The 16,830-nt window shown below is 48.0% G+C and overlaps 1 protein-coding gene across 1 annotated transcript; it reads left to right on the top strand.

The window, feature by feature from the left end:
* Positions 1-1,500: 1,500 nt before the first annotated feature.
* TFAP2C (transcription factor AP-2 gamma) lies at positions 1,501-11,431 on the top strand. The gene is made up of 7 exons (XM_059862578.1): positions 1,501-1,749; positions 2,968-3,444; positions 3,657-3,708; positions 5,151-5,373; positions 6,446-6,564; positions 7,851-7,992; positions 9,727-11,431. Exons 1-7 carry the CDS (start codon positions 1,702-1,704, stop codon positions 10,010-10,012), a joined length of 1,347 nt encoding a protein of 448 aa, XP_059718561.1. The 5' UTR covers positions 1,501-1,701; the 3' UTR covers positions 10,013-11,431.
* Positions 11,432-16,830: the final 5,399 nt, after the last annotated feature.

Here is a 16,830-nt window from a genome sequence, read left to right as displayed (position 1 = left end):
AGCTCCCCCTGTATTTTATTATTTAGATTCCTAGTCTTAATGACGCCAGGAGCAGCGCAAGCACACTCGCTAATAATCGTCGCGAACTGCATTTCAAAGAAACATCCCTGCAAGAAAAACACCGTCGTTAAAAAAAATAAAAATAAATAGAGACTCCACCAAAAATGATAATGTGGAGTCGCTGATGATGATGGGCTTAATGCAACTGCTGCAAATCAGCACCTGCGTGGTAGATAAGGCAGATAACACCTCCAACAGTTACTTCCAGCACCCCCGTCCTCCTCGGGTTTATTTTTAGATCATTCATTTAGTCTGATGGAGGGGCTTACGGTGTTTGGATTTTTTTTAAATTTTAATTAGCGTTCTTGTTATTTTTCTTCCCTGATCTTTGGGGGGTGGAAAGTGAGTGAAGTGTGAGCTGGTTAAATCTGGAGACGTGGGTCTATCTCGGGCCTTTAATAGCAGCTCTGGGGCGGCTCGTCCCGGCGCTGATAGCCGAGATCTCCGCAGCCAGCACTGTCCAGGGTCAGCTTTTGTCTCTGCCACAATAAACAAACACTTGCTCCTCTCATGTAAATGAGCAGCGATCCGGATGCACCTTGAAACACTGGGAGAAGTCGTTGCTTTTGAAAACGATGTTCATTTTGTCTGACACACATAACTGCATAGATCAAATGCCTGCAGAAAGGTAGCAATTTGGCAGGGAAGTATTTTCTAAGCTTAGATGAAAGTGTGCTCACGGCGTCCGAAAATGCCTGTCTCACCTCCCACCTGCTTCCCCAGCTCCGAGTTTGAGCGAAAACATTAGACAGACGGGATTTTCGTTAAAAAAAAAAAAAAAAAAAAAGTAAAAAAAAAAATTAAAATAAAAAGAAGCCGATGTGAGGAACCAGTCGCACAATTCACAGAGCCCCGGATCGGGGACGCTGAATCAGGGCTGCTTTACCTACCGGGGGTTCGACACCACTGCAATAATCTTGTCGGATCATTAAGTAAATTATACCTTAAACATTGGTAGCTTACAAGTTGTAATCAGTAATTCAAACTCTTGACAATTATGCAAATGAAACCCCGGCTGCGCTCGGACTTTCTCGCTTTCGCTACGAGGACTTTTCCCGAGTTTATTTCGCCCAAAAAAAACCCCGCGGGCCGTGGGGGCGGCGCACTGTGGGGTTCAGCAGAGCCCTTCCACGCGTGGAGGAGCGGGGAACACCCAGCCCCGCTCCCGCAGCGCCCCAAAACCGCGCGGCTCGGGGGGAGCTGCGGCGAGCCCGGCTGCAGCGGGGGTGCCCACGCGTGACCCCTTCCCTCCCCGCGGGGCAGCGCCCACGGCCCCGCACCCCGAGGGGCGGCGGAGCGGGGCTCGGGCTCCGCGCTGCCCGCCCGCCCTCCGCGGCCGCGGAAGGAGTGGCTTGGGGCTGCGCGCTCCCTCCTGAGTGGCTGGCGGCCGCGGCGCCCGAGCCATCCCTGGGGAGGAGTTAGGATAATCCTATTGCCATTAAGGGCGTCTGGGCAGGGAAAAAAACCCCGAGTGACCACAAGCGCGGAGGGTTAGTCCGTCAGCTGCCTTCATGCCTGCCAACTGAGCTCCGTCCGGGGGGCCGCTGCTCTTCCCCAGCGCCGGCGTGGATTTACCGCCCGTGGCGGGGGCCGAGCTGTTCTGTTCGCGGCACCGCGCACCTGGTCCGGACGCTGGACGCCATGTTGTGGAAACTAGCAGATAATGTCAAGTACGAAGAGGACTGCGAGGTGAGAGGCTGCGGGAGGGGTCGCCGCTGGGGGACGGGGGTGCTGCGCGGGGCAGCGCGGGGCTCCGCCGCCCCCGGGCCCCGCTCGCTGCCAGCCCCGCCGCCTCCCCTCGGGAGCGGCAGCGCTCCCTGCCCCAAGAGCCCGCTTGGCTTTTTTTTTTTTTCTTTTTCCTTTTTCCTTTGGAGGTGCGAGTTTTTATTTTCGTATTTTTAATATTTTTGTATTTTTCTTTACCGAGTCTTTTGAGCTCTCGAATTAAATGAGCCCCAGCCGGGAGAACTGAGCCCGCATCCCGCATGGAGCTGCGCCGTGCGGGAGCGGCGGGACCCCGGAGCCGCGGGGCTGTCGGAGCGCAAGGCACGGCAGCGGGCGGGATGCGGAGGGGCCGGCAGGTAGCAGCTGCTGAGCCGGGCAGGGCGAACCCTTCCTTCCCACGTTTTTTCTCCCCGGGAGCAGCTCCTACCCGCGGCGAGGTGCTCCCGGGTTTTGATCTCTACGAACTCGTCTGTGTCCCCCGTGCTCCCCCCGGCTCCGCTGGTCCGCCTGCTCGGCTCCTACAGATTAGCTGCAGTCCCCGCTTCACGCTCCATTGGGACCCCATTCACCTCTTATTAACTAGCCCTGTTATTTTAATGACCGTGAAGCCAGAAGCTGCTAAATCCCTGGATCAGCTCAATGTAGACATTTCAGCTTTGAGCGCTGAGACTGGAAATCGGGGCAGAAGCAGCTATGGCACGGCTGGAGGCAGCACCGCGCTCCCTCCCCGGCGGGCAGAGCCGGGAGCCCCGGCCCGGGCTCCCCTCGGGGTGGGAAGGATGGCAGTGCCGGGGATCCCCATCGCTCCAAGGGTGGGGGCTCCGCAGCCCCCCCGGCCCCGCCGCCTCCTGCCCAGCCGAGTCAGCGCGGCGGAAACGCGGCTGCGTCTCTGATTTGAATTTTTCTGATTTTAATGATTCTTCTGCTGACTCGCACAAGCGGGAGAAGGGTTGGTCTGGTGTAGTTGCGCTGAGGAGAGCAGCGAGAACTGCTTTGCAACCTTTTCCCAGGCAGCGGGGCGGGTTTCTTCCGCAAAGTGCCTTAAAAACACAAACTCTTGGGCAGGAGCGGGGCGGCTCTCGCTCTCCTCTCTCCTTCCCAAGCGCCACCACCCGCGGCCGCCGTGTCCCCCGACCCCGCTGACGGCCACCCCGTTGTCCCCCACCCCTGTGTGCTTTCCAGGACCGGCACGATGGCAGCAGCAACGGGAACCCGCGGCTGCCGCACCTCTCCGCCGTCAGCCAGCACCTGTACAGCCCGGCCCCGCCGCTCTCGCACTCGGGCGCCTCCGACTTCCAGCCCCCCTACTTCCCCCCCCCGTACCAGCCGCTGCCTTACTCCCAGTCCAGCGACCCCTACTCGCACCTCGGGGACCCCTTCTCCATCAACCCGCTGCACCAGCCGCCGCCGCCGCCGCCCAGCCAGCAGCAGAGCGCTTGGCCGAACCGGCAGAGCCAGGAGCCGGCGGGGCTGGCCCCGCACGGCCGCCCCGGGCTGGTGCCGCACCTCTCGGCGCTGGAGAGCGGCTCTGCCGGCAGCCGCCGGGAGACTTTCCGGCGCTCCGAGCTGCTGCTGCCCCACGGGCACGGGCTGGACGCCTCGGCGCTGGCCGATAACCTGGGCCTGCACGACATGGCGCACCAGATGGAGGAGGTGCAGGTAAGGAGAGCCCGGAGCCCCCTCGGCGAGGCGGGACAGGCCTCGTGTCCTTCCGCACATCCCATCCCCGTCCGTGCAGAGAAATTCGCATTTTCTCCCCTTCGCCCCTCAGGGTGCGGGTGCGCGGGGAGGGGTGGGTTTCCCTAAAGCCGCCGGCTTTTCCCCTCTCGGCTCTTCCAGGTGCGAAACTTTCTCCCCCTTTCTCTTTCCAGAATGTGGAAGATCAACACTTACTAATGCATGACCAGACAGTCATTAGAAAAGGTCAGTAAGGTGGCACCGAAGTTTTACTTTCCCTTGTCAATAGTTAAAAGTTTCATGACGCACCGGTGAAGCGACGCCCTACTATTTTTACAAATACCGATCCTTTGGGATCGGGAGGGCGGAGGAGTTTTTATTCCACTCTTTGTCGCTGGATTTTTCTGATGCTGTCCGAGGGAAGGTGGCGGCGGGGACAGACTGCCCTGGTGTGTGAGACTCCTCCGGGGACACGACTGTCCTCCCTCGTGTGCTTTAATGGGAACCAGGACCTTGAACCGATTTTAATCTTTCCTAAAGTACGAGTGTGTAAAGTGACACGGGGCTTTTCTTTTGTTTCTTTGGGGTTTTTTGTTTGTTTGTTTTTTGTTGCTGATAGCACTCAAAGATAGGTTTTTTTCCCCTTTTTTCCCCCCATTTTTTAAAACTTATTTACAAGTTTTGAGAAAAGACTGAGTTCGCTGGCAGAAGACTGTTTGGCTTTATCTTAATCGAAATTGGTTTGTAGCTGAGATTTTGAGGAAGGAGGAAGACGTATTGACTCAATTTACAGTAATTTAGGGGTTTTTTTCTTGCTTTTGTTTTTAAACAAATTTGTGCTTAAAAAAAAAAAAATCAGAAGTTTCCTCTGAAGACTTCAAACAAATACCTAACTGAGGAAAAGCAGAAGTGTGTGTCAGAGCGCTGATTGCTGCCTTTAGCTCATGGGAGAATAATTTTGCTGTCAGATGCACCACTGACAAATCTTCCCCCTCCGGGAGTGGGGCCGACCTCGGCTCTTTAACCCTTTCAGCAGCAGCACTGGGTGAACTGGGCGGATTCGCGAGGGGATGGAAAAGCCGGATCTGTGGTTTGCTCCTTCCAAAGCCTTTGTTGTCCCTCCTCACCTAAAGGCTGAAGCTCTTACCGAGGAGCAGCTCCTTACTTTCGGTTCTGCCCTGGGCTGCATCCCTCTCTGTTGTGCTGCTCTTTGATAGGAATTTGTTGGGATTAAATTCCAAAGGCGGTTTCTTAAATCTGCGTGTGCGAGGTGGAAGATGAAGCCCAGCAGGAGCCGGGAGGTTTCTCCCTGCCCTGGCCCGGGAAGTTTTGGCAGTAGCTGGAGGAGCTGCTAATTTGCAGTCTGTTTCAGCCCGGAGTTTTTGTGAGCACGGCTTTGCTACCTTGCAGCCAGCTGCTCCGGAGGTGCGGGGTTTGTGTGCCTTCAGAGGCATTCTTGCTTGTGTTCGGCAGCTCCTTGCAATCCAGCGGCAAAATCCAGCTGGTCAGGAATAGTTTTGGGGCCCTTTGAGTGAATGGATGCTGGGGATGAGGGCCAGTGATGGGAGCATTTAACACCAAACAAAATCCTCTCTCCCAGCTTGTTTTTATAGAAAGAAAACTCACTTGCCACTTCCAATTTATTCTCCCCTTTTAAAAAATCCCTGCTTTCCCTCCTCCGCCCTCAGGTCCCATCTCCCTAACGAAGAACAGCGCTCTGAGCCTGCCCTGCCAGAAGGATGGGTTAATCGGGGTGGTGATCAACCCCAACGAGGTGTTCTGCTCCGTGCCGGGGAGGCTGTCCCTGCTCAGCTCCACGTCCAAGTACAAAGTGACAGTGGCAGAGGTGCAGAGGCGGCTCTCGCCCCCGGAGTGTCTCAATGCCTCCCTGCTAGGAGGAGTCCTGCGAAGGTAGGATGGAGCCTCCCTGCCCTGCCAGCCTCCCCCCGTGTGCCCCTGTTTGTGTTTTCCTTGTGTGGAAGGTAGGATGGAGCCCTCCCTGCCCTGCCAGCCTCCCCCCACCGTGTGCCCCTGTTTGTGTTTTCCTTGTGTGGAAGGTAGGATGGAGCCCTCCCTGCCCTGCCAGCCCCCCCCCGTGTGCCCCTGTTTGTGTTTTCCTTGTGTGGAAGGTAGGATGGAGCCTCCCTGCCCTGCCAGCCTCCCCCCGTGTGCCCCTGTTTGTGTTTTCCTTGTGTGGAAGGTAGGATGGAGCCCTCCCTGCCCTGCCAGCCTCCCCCCGTGTGCCCCTGTTTGTGTTTTCCTTGTGTGGAAGGTAGGATGGAGCCTCCCTGCCCTGCCAGCCTCCCCCCCCATGTGCCCCTGTTTGTGTTTTCCTTGTGTGGAAGGTAGGATGGAGCCCTCCCTGCCCTGCCAGGCTCTCCCCCCCGTTTGTATTTCCCTTGTTTTGCTGTGTGTGAGCAGCCACACCAGCACAGCCACAGAGCCTCTCAGCCAGCTCCTGATTTTTGAGCAGCCCAACGACGCTGAATCCTAGTAGGCTTTGGAAATAAAACTTCTTTGCACTTCTGCTGCCTCTGGAGAAGTGCTATTAACAGCTCTGACAGCAATTCTCGTTCCCTGTTTAGAGCTGAGGGTTTTGTCTCAAAACCAGCACGTGGAGCTGTCTCTGATTCCCAAACCCTGTGGAATGATTTTTTTATTAAATCTCATGGTCCTGATTAATCATTACAAGGACATTTTCCACATCCTTTTCTGCGTACACTTAATTTGGCTTGTGATCATTCTACAACTGTTGGTTTCAGTGGTGCAGTTTGAAATATTTTGATTTTGACCTGCTGTGTTTCATCCTGGCTGGATTGGAGTAGAGCATTTAAAAAGTAGGTCACTTAAAAAGAGCCTGTTTTTTATCTTCTCCCCACCCCAGTAGAACCCTATTGAATGTCAGTAACTGGAATTTCTCATCTTAAAAAGAAGTGTTCCCTGAAGATAAATAAGGCCATTTTTTTCCCTTCTTTAATTACAGAGCCAAATCTAAAAATGGTGGCAGATCATTAAGGGAAAAACTGGATAAAATTGGCTTGAATCTTCCTGCTGGCAGAAGGAAAGCTGCAAATGTGACACTATTGACATCTTTGGTGGAAGGTCAGTCCCAAGTGTGTCTTAAAAATAAACTTTCTCCCCTTGTGCACAGCTTTTATCCTCTAGGCTGAGCATGGAAGGGTTAGAAAGTCCCTGAAAGTAATATGGGTTTTTTTGTTTGTTTTGAAGTGAGCGTGGTGGGGCTGTTGCAGCACCTAGGGAAGGGCTGTGCTGCCTTTGAGGGGCTCTCCTCTCCCTCTGAGCCCTGCTCACCCAAACCCAGCCACTGCAGGGATGCAGAATTCCTGCCTGCCAGGATGTGCCAAAGGCACCTCTGCCCACTCTGTCTCCCGAGGGATGTTTTGGGGCTCACAAGGGCGAGGCAAAAGGGGTGAAACTCCTGGCATCAGTGGGTTTGGTTTTGTTGGGAATCTGGGGGACTCTGGGACAGATGAGTGCAGTCCTGCCCTACCTCAGCGGTGTCCTCAGAAGCTTTGCTAATAAACAAGCTTATAAAGTGAGATTTATAGCTTTGGACTTCCTGCTAGGAAACTGGAGCCCCTTTAATGTGGGCCATGCTCTGTGGACCCTGTGTCAGTGAGGCTGACCTGAGGGCTGTGTGTACATGGACGTGTGTGGTTTACATTTGGTGCTCCTGTTTCAAGCAGCTCCTGGCAGTGGCACAGTTTAACAGCAATACAAGCAGCAACTGAAATGGGAAGAGTGAAAAATGCTCTAACAATACCTTCCTGCTGTTTATAATGCAGCAGCTTGCATTTAACAGCTTTGCTGGGAAGATTTGGAGAGCTGATGTCTGTGCACATGCACACAGGCACGTTATGTTGATCACACCAATATTTTATTTTAAGCCTCATCAAATTGTTCTAATGAAAAAAAAGTGCCCTGGTTATACACCTTGCAGTTTGGTTTTCTGTCTGAAAAATCGTATGAAAAAATATTTTGAAAGCATACTAAACTGAAAATGTTTATAATAATGTGGGATTTAGTTGGCAGATATTTTTAAATATCAGTGGACAACTCGATCTTCACTGAATTGTGTTCTTTGCTGTGCAGCTATTCTGGATAGAGACAGAAATTTTTCTTTCTAGTATAAAAGCAATTCTTTTTTGTAGCAGTGTCACCCTGTAAATCTCTTTTTTCCTTGATACAAACTCACAAAGAATCACAGATCCATTAATTAAAATATTGTAGTAAGTGACAGAATGGTGTTGCTTTCCAAAACAGGAATACACTTCAAAACTCCACAGCGTTTTTTCCTTAATATCCCTGATTTCCTTACAATAAATGATATTTTACAATTTACCAAGCCCTCCCTTTCACCCACCCAGGTGAAGCTGTGCATCTTGCTCGTGACTTTGGCTACGTGTGTGAGACAGAATTTCCTTCCAAAGCAGTGGCTGAATATTTAACCAGACCACACATGGGCCGCAACGAGATGGCAAACAGGAAGAACATGCTGCTTGCTGCAAAGTAAGATTTCAGCTTGGATTTTGTTTCTTCTCCCCTTTTTGAACGTGTTTTTGTCTGACTCTGACTGTCTGCGACTGGGGGATAGTTTGGTGGATTTTTGTGTGTAATTTTAATTAGGAAGATGAAGCAATTCTTTTTATTTGGTTTTGGTTTGAATTCAGCTATGGCAGCAGTTTTATTTCAGTCTGAGCCAATAATAGGGGGAACAGTCCTGTAGGTGACTAAAGCAGCTTGGACCAGTTCTGTTAACCACTTCAGGAAAAGTCCCACAGCAGGAGGGCCCTCAGGAAAAGGTGTCCCTCAGGAAAAGGTGTCCCTAGGTGTGGCAGGGCTGAGGATGTGGCTCAGGCGTGGCCTGGGATGTGAGCAGTGCCAGAGTGGAGCAGGGGAAGCTCAGCCCCTGTGTGCTCCCAGTGCCTTTGGCAGCAGCAGCTCCCAGTTTCCCGTGGGACTCAGGGAGCCAGGGGCTGCTGGAGAGTCCCTTTTTCCCTGTTATGGCTGGAGATGTTTGGAGTTCACTGGAAGAATCCTTTGGTAGGTGTGGAAAGTCCCTGTGCTTCAACAACTCCCTGTCACAGACCTGGGGGAAGGGGGGGAGCTTTGTTCTGGCTGGTCTGCAGCCCCTTGTGCCTGTGGATAAACCCTGTCCTGAGCAGTCCCTGGGCTGAGTTTAGCTTAACTCCAACTGGTCTTTGGAGTGCTCAACTTTCCCCTTTCCCCTGCTGAGCTCCTCTCCCAGGCTCGGGTTTAGCAGAGCTTCAGTTGATGGTTTGTTCTGCCCTGAGATGTGCTCTGGTCTGGGGTTGATGGAATTCCCTGCTTTTGGCAGCACCCTCACTCTGCAGAGGAGCTGAGAAAAACCTGCCTAAACTGCTGAGAAAGGTGCCCTGGCTTTGTGCTCTCATCAGGAGTGCAAAACACACTCCTGGTGCTGAATCCATCCAGCCTTCTTTTAAAAAATATCTTCTTTTACAATCATTAATCTCTTAAAAATTTATAGATCTAGAAACCTAGTCTCCCTTGCCCATAGTTTGAACATTGTGCTAATTTTTCCTGAGCACTCCTCCCACTCCTGAGTATTTTCCTTATTGGCATTGTTACTGGCACTAATAAAAACCCCCTGGAAGATGTTTGTGATTGAAGAAATTCTGATAAAGTGATGATTCTGTTAAGATTGCTCAGCTCCTGTGAAACCCCTTCAAGGGGACAGATTTACAAGCAGCAAACAACATATGCTGGAGCATTATTAAGCACTCGTGTTTTGCCAGGCATATGTGTTAGTGTTTGCAGGATCAGGGCCTCGGCCTCCCTACATATACACGGAATATACACAACTAAATTAAATCTCCTCTTCAGCTGCTCCAGCCTTTCTGCACCGCTCAGCTGCAGCTGGGAAAGTTCTCAGAGAAGCCAGCCCTGAATTCCCACTCCCCACTCCAAATCTGGAGCAAATGATGCTGAGCCAGGCAGGCACCAGAGGTGCAGAGTTAATTTTGCAGTGTTTTTGCCATGGGGATGCAGCAGAAGGTTCATCAGGAAGTGGTGCTAATAAACAGAAACCTGGAAATCCAATCCACTTTGAACGTGATGCTAATTTTTATTCTTTTTTTTGGCTTTAATTTTAGACACTGAATTTCTCCTAGTTCCCGCCACAAATGCCAGATATTCTGTGCAGGTTTCTTTGTTGTTTCGGTTTATTTGAGCGGTGTAAAGCGTGAGCCCTTTGTGTTGCAGGCAGATCTGTAAGGAATTCACAGACCTCCTGACTCAGGACAGAACTCCCCTTGGAAACACGAGGCCCAGCCCCATCTTGGACCCTGGCATCCAGGGCTGTTTGACTCATTTCAGCCTGATCACACATGGCTTTGGGAGCGCTGCCATCTGTGCTGCCATGACATCCGTGCAGAACTACCTAAACGAGGCGTTAAAAATAGCAGACAAATCCTACATGAACGCTGGCGACCAGAGCCCCGCAGAGACCAACAAAACCATTGACAAAATGGACAAGCACAGGAAGTGAAAGGAAAACCAGACTTTGCCCTTCCTCCTACACAGACTCTGATCTTCTTGCCAGGGGGAACGTAGAGATTTGGGTGGTTTTCTTTTTTTCTTTTTTTTTTTTTTTTTTTTTTAAGAAACGAGGGGAAAAAGGGGAGAAAAATAAAATCATTCAGGATCTTCACTCCTGCTGGATCCGTGAGACAAGTGATGCTAAAAGCTGCAGTGTCCCTGTGGTGTGGAGCAGTTACCTGCAGATAAGTACTCGGGACACGTGTGCTGAGTCCTGGGCTGTTACAGTGGTGCTATAAGGGGGGGGTTGATGGAATTATCCAGAGATTTATTTAGATTCCTTTTCCACATCTCAGTATCTGTGGGTGACCAGCTTCATGTGCAGTTTTTAAGAGACAGATTTTAGATGGAAGCCTGTTGTGCTCTCTGATACAATTTCAGGGGTTCATTCTCTCGAAATGCAACAGTAACAACAAATCAGTATTAAGCAATGGTATAGAGATTTATGTACATTAAAATTTTTTTATAAACACCTGAAAATAGTAAGGTTATTCTGTGGGGTTGTTTTTTTAAATCTGTTTTGTTTCTTTCCTTTTTTTTTTTTTTTTGTTCTCTTTTACTTTTTTTTCTTTATTTTCAGATTAACATAGAGTACTAAAATCCTACTAGACTTCAGATGGCATTTGACATGCTAATTTTTTACAGAAATATTCAGGCTTTTAAAAACTGCAGCAATGTTGGCTGCAGTTTATATTATCTTGGTATTTTTTTAACAAGGATCAGTTCAAAATGAAAATACTTTTAGAAAATTCACTTTCTGTGTCTAAGGATATTGCAGCTTTATTCACATATTTATATTGTCTTGTTTTTAAATTTGGGGGGGAAAACTTGAAAGAATAGGCACATAACTTTTTTTTTAAAAACTTTTTTTTTTGCCTACTAAGGCCAAAAAATACTTCCAGGGAGGCTTTATGTGTATTAAGGGAAGCAAGTGTGTTGAATGTAAATATTTATTTATGTGTAATTTAATCGGATTTGTAAATAATGGTGAACTTTTTAATACTTTTTTTTATAAATGGGTTTCAAATTTTAATTTTGGTAAGTATTTCAAAGGTAATGGGTAAGCTAAACATATCTTTAGGTTTATGCACAGGTATGTTATACAGGGTATTTAAGACTTTTTTTTTTTTTTTTAATCTCGATTCTTGCCACTGAAGATTAGATTTAATCTGAGGTGTTGGTTCACAAAGCAATAATTTTGTGCATCATTCACCTGGTAACTGAGTAGACATGCAAAAAAAAACCGAGTGTGTGAGTTAGTGTGTATGTGAGTGATGGAGGTTCTGAGCTATCTTCACATATTTGTAAATGTTCCCACTATAATTCTGATGTATATGATAACCATATAATAAAAGTATTCTGGCTAGAAGCATGGAATGTTTTGTTAACTGAGAGCAGCTCTGTTTTCTTTCTCTGCTGGGGGAGTGTGGGGCACATGAGTAGCACTAGAGGACATTATGTATTGAGTCATAATTGCAGCACTTTGTTCGGATTAACAGAACAGAAAGATGAAGCTGTTTGCCAGTAAAACTAATGGTTCCAATTAAACACGTTATGTATCTCCAAGAAGCTTTTTTTCTTTTTTTTTCTCCCCTTTCCTAAGATGTCATGATCTTGCCTGCTTAACTAGGCAGCTCAAACACAAACTCTGCCAGGCTGCCTCTCCACGAAAACAAATCCCACCAGCTTTGTCTCCTGCTCACTCTGCCTGCCTTGCAATAATCTGCCTCCAAATAGTCACAAAAACCTGGGGTGTGGGATTTGAGAGGTCTCCCATGCGGTTTTGGCTGAATCTTGCTGATTTTTGAGGAAGTTTAGATTTTGCAGGAAGTCCTCAAAGTGCTTTGTGCCACAGGAGTGAGGCAGGAGCTGGAATTTTGGGTGTCTCGGATGTAAAGTAGCTGAACAAACCTTCCTGAAGAGAAATTGAGCTTGTTTTTCCAGTCCTTTCTGAAAAGGGAGCCTAAATCTGGGCTGCAGTGTGTCTCCTTGGCCCTGCAAGAGCTGATCAGCCCTTGAGGAAGGTGGCACTGGGCTGTCAAGTGAGAATCCAGGTCACAGCATGGCACTGTATCTTCCAGAGACGTGTAAAAGAGGCAAAATGTTCCATTTCTGAACACTTACAAACCATTTTTATGTTCTCATTTTCCCTTTAAAGGATAAAGGAAAGCCACTGGAGGTGTGCAGGGAGAAGAAAGGAGAGGGAAGCACAAAGACATGAATGCCTGTCAGTGGTGAACTGGGAGGAAAAGCTGGGTTGGAGTTGCAATCCAGTCCCCTTCTCTCCTGAAGAGGTGTGAAATTCCAGCCTTTGCATTTGTTAGACTCATTGTAGCATTTCAGAAATGAGCATTTTGGACCATCTGTAGGCACAGGCACAGCCAGGACACATGATGACTAACAGAGCTTCTGAAAAACACAAACAAGCTGCCCTCCTGAAGGGTGTTTTTATGGATTTTATGTATTTATACACAGAAATCTGCTGGGTGCAGTGAGAGCTCCTTTAGAGAGTGCAATGCTCCAGTTCTGTGCCTTTTTTCCTCTTTCTGCTTACCCAGCAGATATAGGAAGATATTTGAGCTACCAGACAATGGTATCTTGCTTGCTTTTTTTATTTAATTTTTTTTTTTTTTATTAATGCACAAAACCAGGCAGTGAAATAATTGCCCCTTGGGATAGGAAATAAGGATGTTTCCATTTATTCCTGCGTGCATTCAAGCAAAGCCAGTCAATTGTCTAATGTACTGACTGGGGTTCTATTCATATGTGTGGGACACTGGAAATGTGGAGTTTCCATTACCTTAGAGCTTTTCTTTACTCTGTGTTTCAGCTGGGATATTCTTTGGAAGCTCAACCACCTTCTAAGCTCTGCCAGCAACATGAAACAACAGCAATGGCTTCTGTTCCATCCCCTGAAAAGGACATTTTAACTTGTCTCACCCAAAGTTATTAATCTTGGGGAATATGTGCACTCAGGAAGGCACATGCTCCTTCCTGACCCTCAAAATTCCATGTTTTACTGGTTTTACACTGATTATTCCTGAGCTGCCTAAAAGATAAAGAATTTCTAGTGTAAGGCTCTCCAGAAATTCCATTTTTCATTTCCTTTGAAAACGGACCATTCAAATCACTCTGTCCAATCTTTGCCCTTCTCCCATCAAAAGAAGAGATTTGGTCAAATGTGAAGGAAAAAAGGCTTTAAACTATCAGGGGTATAAAAGTAAAAATTATTAAAGCCCTGCCCTCCTACAAAAAAATTGATACATAACCATAAAACAGCCAAATTTATGTCACTCAGTAGAAAACTGCCTTGTGGAAAAAGAAAATATTTCATCCATCTCTGGCCTGGGTGGCAGCAGCTGTTGGGCTCCAGGATGTTGGAGCCCAGGTGGATCCCTGGAGCTGCTTCCTTCCTTTCCTTCCCTTCCTTCCCTTCTCTCCCCCTGTGGCAGGCAGGGCATGGCCTTGGCCCCCATCACCTGAGAGAGCCCTGGGTGCCACAGCATTAATTGCAAACCTGAGTGTTGGCCAAGAGTCCTCCTCACCAAACTGTGTGACTTCCTGCCATCGCTGCTTTTGGTTTAAAAAGAAACTTTTTCCCTGGTGTTTGCAGCTTCAGAGAGAAATAACGATGCAAAACTAGTAAAATATTCAATAAAAATAGAACTTTTGTCTTAATTTAGTAACTGATTTCAGTTGGCTCTATTCTTGACTCAGTTTTAATTTGCCCTCCACTTATTTCACTGGTATTTATTGTTTCTCCCTGACTCTTGGCTGCAGCCCTGCTGCCTGTCCTTTCAGAATTCTGCAATATGAGTAAACCCAGAAATGCAGCTTGAAATGGGGCTGCCTTGCTGTGGTGGCTGCCTGTGCTTTGTTGCAGCCCTTTTTTCCTTTTTTCCCTGCATGGGGTGTTTATCTACATCCTTGTAGATATTTTGGCCTAGTTATGGTTTGGAGGGGTTTATCCTGACAGGGGTTTGGGCTGCCTTTGGCAACTTGTTCTGCAATAACAGCTGCATTATTTTTATATTTTATTTTATTTATTTTATTTTATTTTTTATTTTATTTTATTTATTTTATTTTATTTTATATTTTATTTTATTTTATTTAATTTTGAAAAAATGCTGCTGTTCATACTTTGTTCCCAAACTGTTACCTCACCAAGAGAACACAAGGTTAGGGATAAAGATACTTCCCTGTCACTAAAATAAATCTCTGAATGATGTGTTTATTGAGAATGCAGGTTTGGGTGGGGAGCCTGGAGCCAGTTTTGTCAAAGCCTACAGGGTCCATTTGGGATGGTGACCCAAGGAGCTGAGCCACAGCAAATGAATTTGGGAATTTGTTCCCAAAGCCAGACATGTTTTTGTGAAATCTGGGTGCTATCCAAGCAGTTGTGGCTGTCATTTCTCTGTGCCTCATGTCCCACCATCCAAGGGTGACCCTCTCTGCCAAAATTCCTCAGGGGCTCCCCTGGAGCCATTTTTTAGGAGATTTTTAGATTCTGCTCTGTATCATTTGCTGCCTTCTCCCTCTTCCATTTCCACTTTCCCAGGGTTATAGAAATAAGTTTATTGCCAGTTTCAGATGCCACTTTGCATCACTGGATGCTCCTGTGTGTCTCACAGGGATGCTCCAGCTGGTTTCCATGTACCATTGTTGTGTAAGGGCTGCCCACAAATATTCCCTTTTTCCTCTCTTTTAGCTAAACAGCCCTTTTTAACTGGTTCTTGTGAAGGCTCTTCTCCCAGGCTACTACTGTGCCATGACACACTCCCTAAATATTCATAGGGAATATTTCTTACCCATAATTTAGAATTAACAGCATGGAATAATACAGACACTTGCTCTGTGCCACAGAACTCAAATACTTGTTCTAAGTGCAGAGATTGACAATGAACCAAATAAAAAGAGAGATCTTTTAGGTGAAATATCAATAGAGTTGGTATTTCCAGGTCAATCAGCATAAAACCAAGGGGGAAGTGGCAGTTAAAACCAGGGCTGGAAAGATAATGTTCTCCAGCTGATTGCTGCAATAAAACAATTATTTGTAATTGATTGAAATAGTTCTTTAGTGACAGAAAGTGGTTGAAAATTCTGCCAGCTCCCTTGCTAAAGAGAGAGAAAGGAAAATATTTGATTTCAGCTCTTTGGCAGGAGGGATCCTGTCTGGAAACAGAAACACATTCTGCCAGGTCTTCATCCTGTCCTTTCCTCTTTTCATCACATCAGCTCCATGGAGAAAGGAGAAAACCCCAAACTCCATGAGCAGCTGCAGGTGTGGGGTCTGCAGAGAGCACAGAGCTGGCAGCTGAGCTGGGTGCTGGATTTGGGCTGGAGCAGCTGGCATGGAGGCACACGTATTCTGGAGAAACAGTAATTAACCTCCAGCACAGCACTAGGGCAGCTACCCGGGACCAGTAATTTTCTCCAACTCTTGCAGCAAAATTTGCCTGAGCTCATTTGTCAAGCTTTGAATCTTTAAATCCATAACTCTAATTAATTAAGAATCTCTAATTACCTGAAAATGGCGCTCTATATTTAGGGTTAAGGTGTGGTGAAATCCTGAGAAAACATGAGAGAAGCTGGAGGATGTTCAGAGCAGGAGATGCCAGGAAGATGTGTGGTTTCAGAGGTGCAGGGGAAGCCAAAGGGCCAAAGTGTCAGTGACCTCTAGGGCAGGTCCTAAACTGCCAGAAATCGCTGTCCAGTGCTTGGACGTGGATCCTTGTGTTCCTAAAAAGCAGTGGCCACCAAACTTGTCAGCAGAGATGCTGATATTGGAGACCCAAAGCTGAGCAACCCTTGGCATTCAAACAAACAACCAAAAAGTGTTAGATTCTAAATCAGAAGCACATGGGATGAGGCTCTGGCTCTTTACAGCCTTAACAAGAAACACCTCTGGAAACATCAGCGCGGGAGGCACAAACCCGTTCGCACCTGAAGGTGTTATTGTTTATTAAGTTAAAAATGTATCGCTGTAACTGCTCTGTAAGCAGCGATGTGACTCAGACGAAGCCGTAACGTGGACGGAGGCAGCACTTGGAGCTAAAGTTTGGCCTTTCCGCAGAGGATCCTGCTTTCCACACCTCACAGCGGTTCCTAGAAACCCAGACTACAGCGTTTGGGGATCTGAGGGGGACCGCTCGCTTTTGGGGCCGCTCGGTTTTGCCAGAGCAGCAGATAAAAACCTGAATGCTGTGTGGGAGCTGCCCCTCCTGAGGATTTGTCCGCACCATCCTCCAGCAGAGGTAAGCGGTGCTGGCAGAGCGGAGCCAGGGCACATCTGCATGTGTATGAGGTTGAGAGGAGGTTTAAATCCTATGCATGTTTGTGTGAGAGCGCCGGGCCGTGCCCTCCAGAGCCCCAAGTACCGCTCCAATAACGGGGAATCTTTGCCCTGCCGCCAGACAAACGCCTGCACTTAGTGGCTTTGTCTGCCCAGAGATAAAGGTTGATAAGATGCTGGTGTGAGGCGCTCCTGTTAATTTTCCCGCAGAGAGCAGAAATGCACTCCACAAATGTCTCCAGAAATGCGATCCACAAAAAATGCTGGGCTGGGGGGAGGATTCAGAGTGATTTTTGTTGGCGTTTGAATAAAAATAGTTTCTGGTGATTTTCCTTGCGACTTTTGTGACTGTGGTGTTAAAAACCAACATGAGCGTAGCTAAAATGAATCCCTTTTTTCGTGTTTGCTGGCAAGGTAGGGCAGGGATTGGCATCAGAGACGTAAGGATGAGAATGAGTATTTGGGTGAGAACTCAA

The sequence above is a fragment of the Haemorhous mexicanus genome, chromosome 18, assembly GCF_027477595.1.
Source record: "Haemorhous mexicanus isolate bHaeMex1 chromosome 18, bHaeMex1.pri, whole genome shotgun sequence".
Classification (NCBI taxonomy): Eukaryota; Metazoa; Chordata; class Aves; order Passeriformes; family Fringillidae; genus Haemorhous; species Haemorhous mexicanus.
Note: the sequence above shows the minus strand (reverse complement) of the source record. Positions and strands in the feature narration are given on the sequence as shown.

Bases quoted from the DNA above. Each gene is read 5' to 3' on its own strand.
- TFAP2C (XM_059862578.1), top strand. From the start codon at position 1,702: ATGTTGTGGAAACTAGCAGATAATGTCAAGTACGAAGAGGACTGCGAG. The intron at 5,374-6,445 runs GTAGGATGGAGC...CTTTAATTACAG, and splicing joins CTAGGAGGAGTCCTGCGAAG to AGCCAAATCTAAAAATGGTG. The intron at 6,565-7,850 runs GTCAGTCCCAAG...TCACCCACCCAG, and splicing joins ATTGACATCTTTGGTGGAAG to GTGAAGCTGTGCATCTTGCT.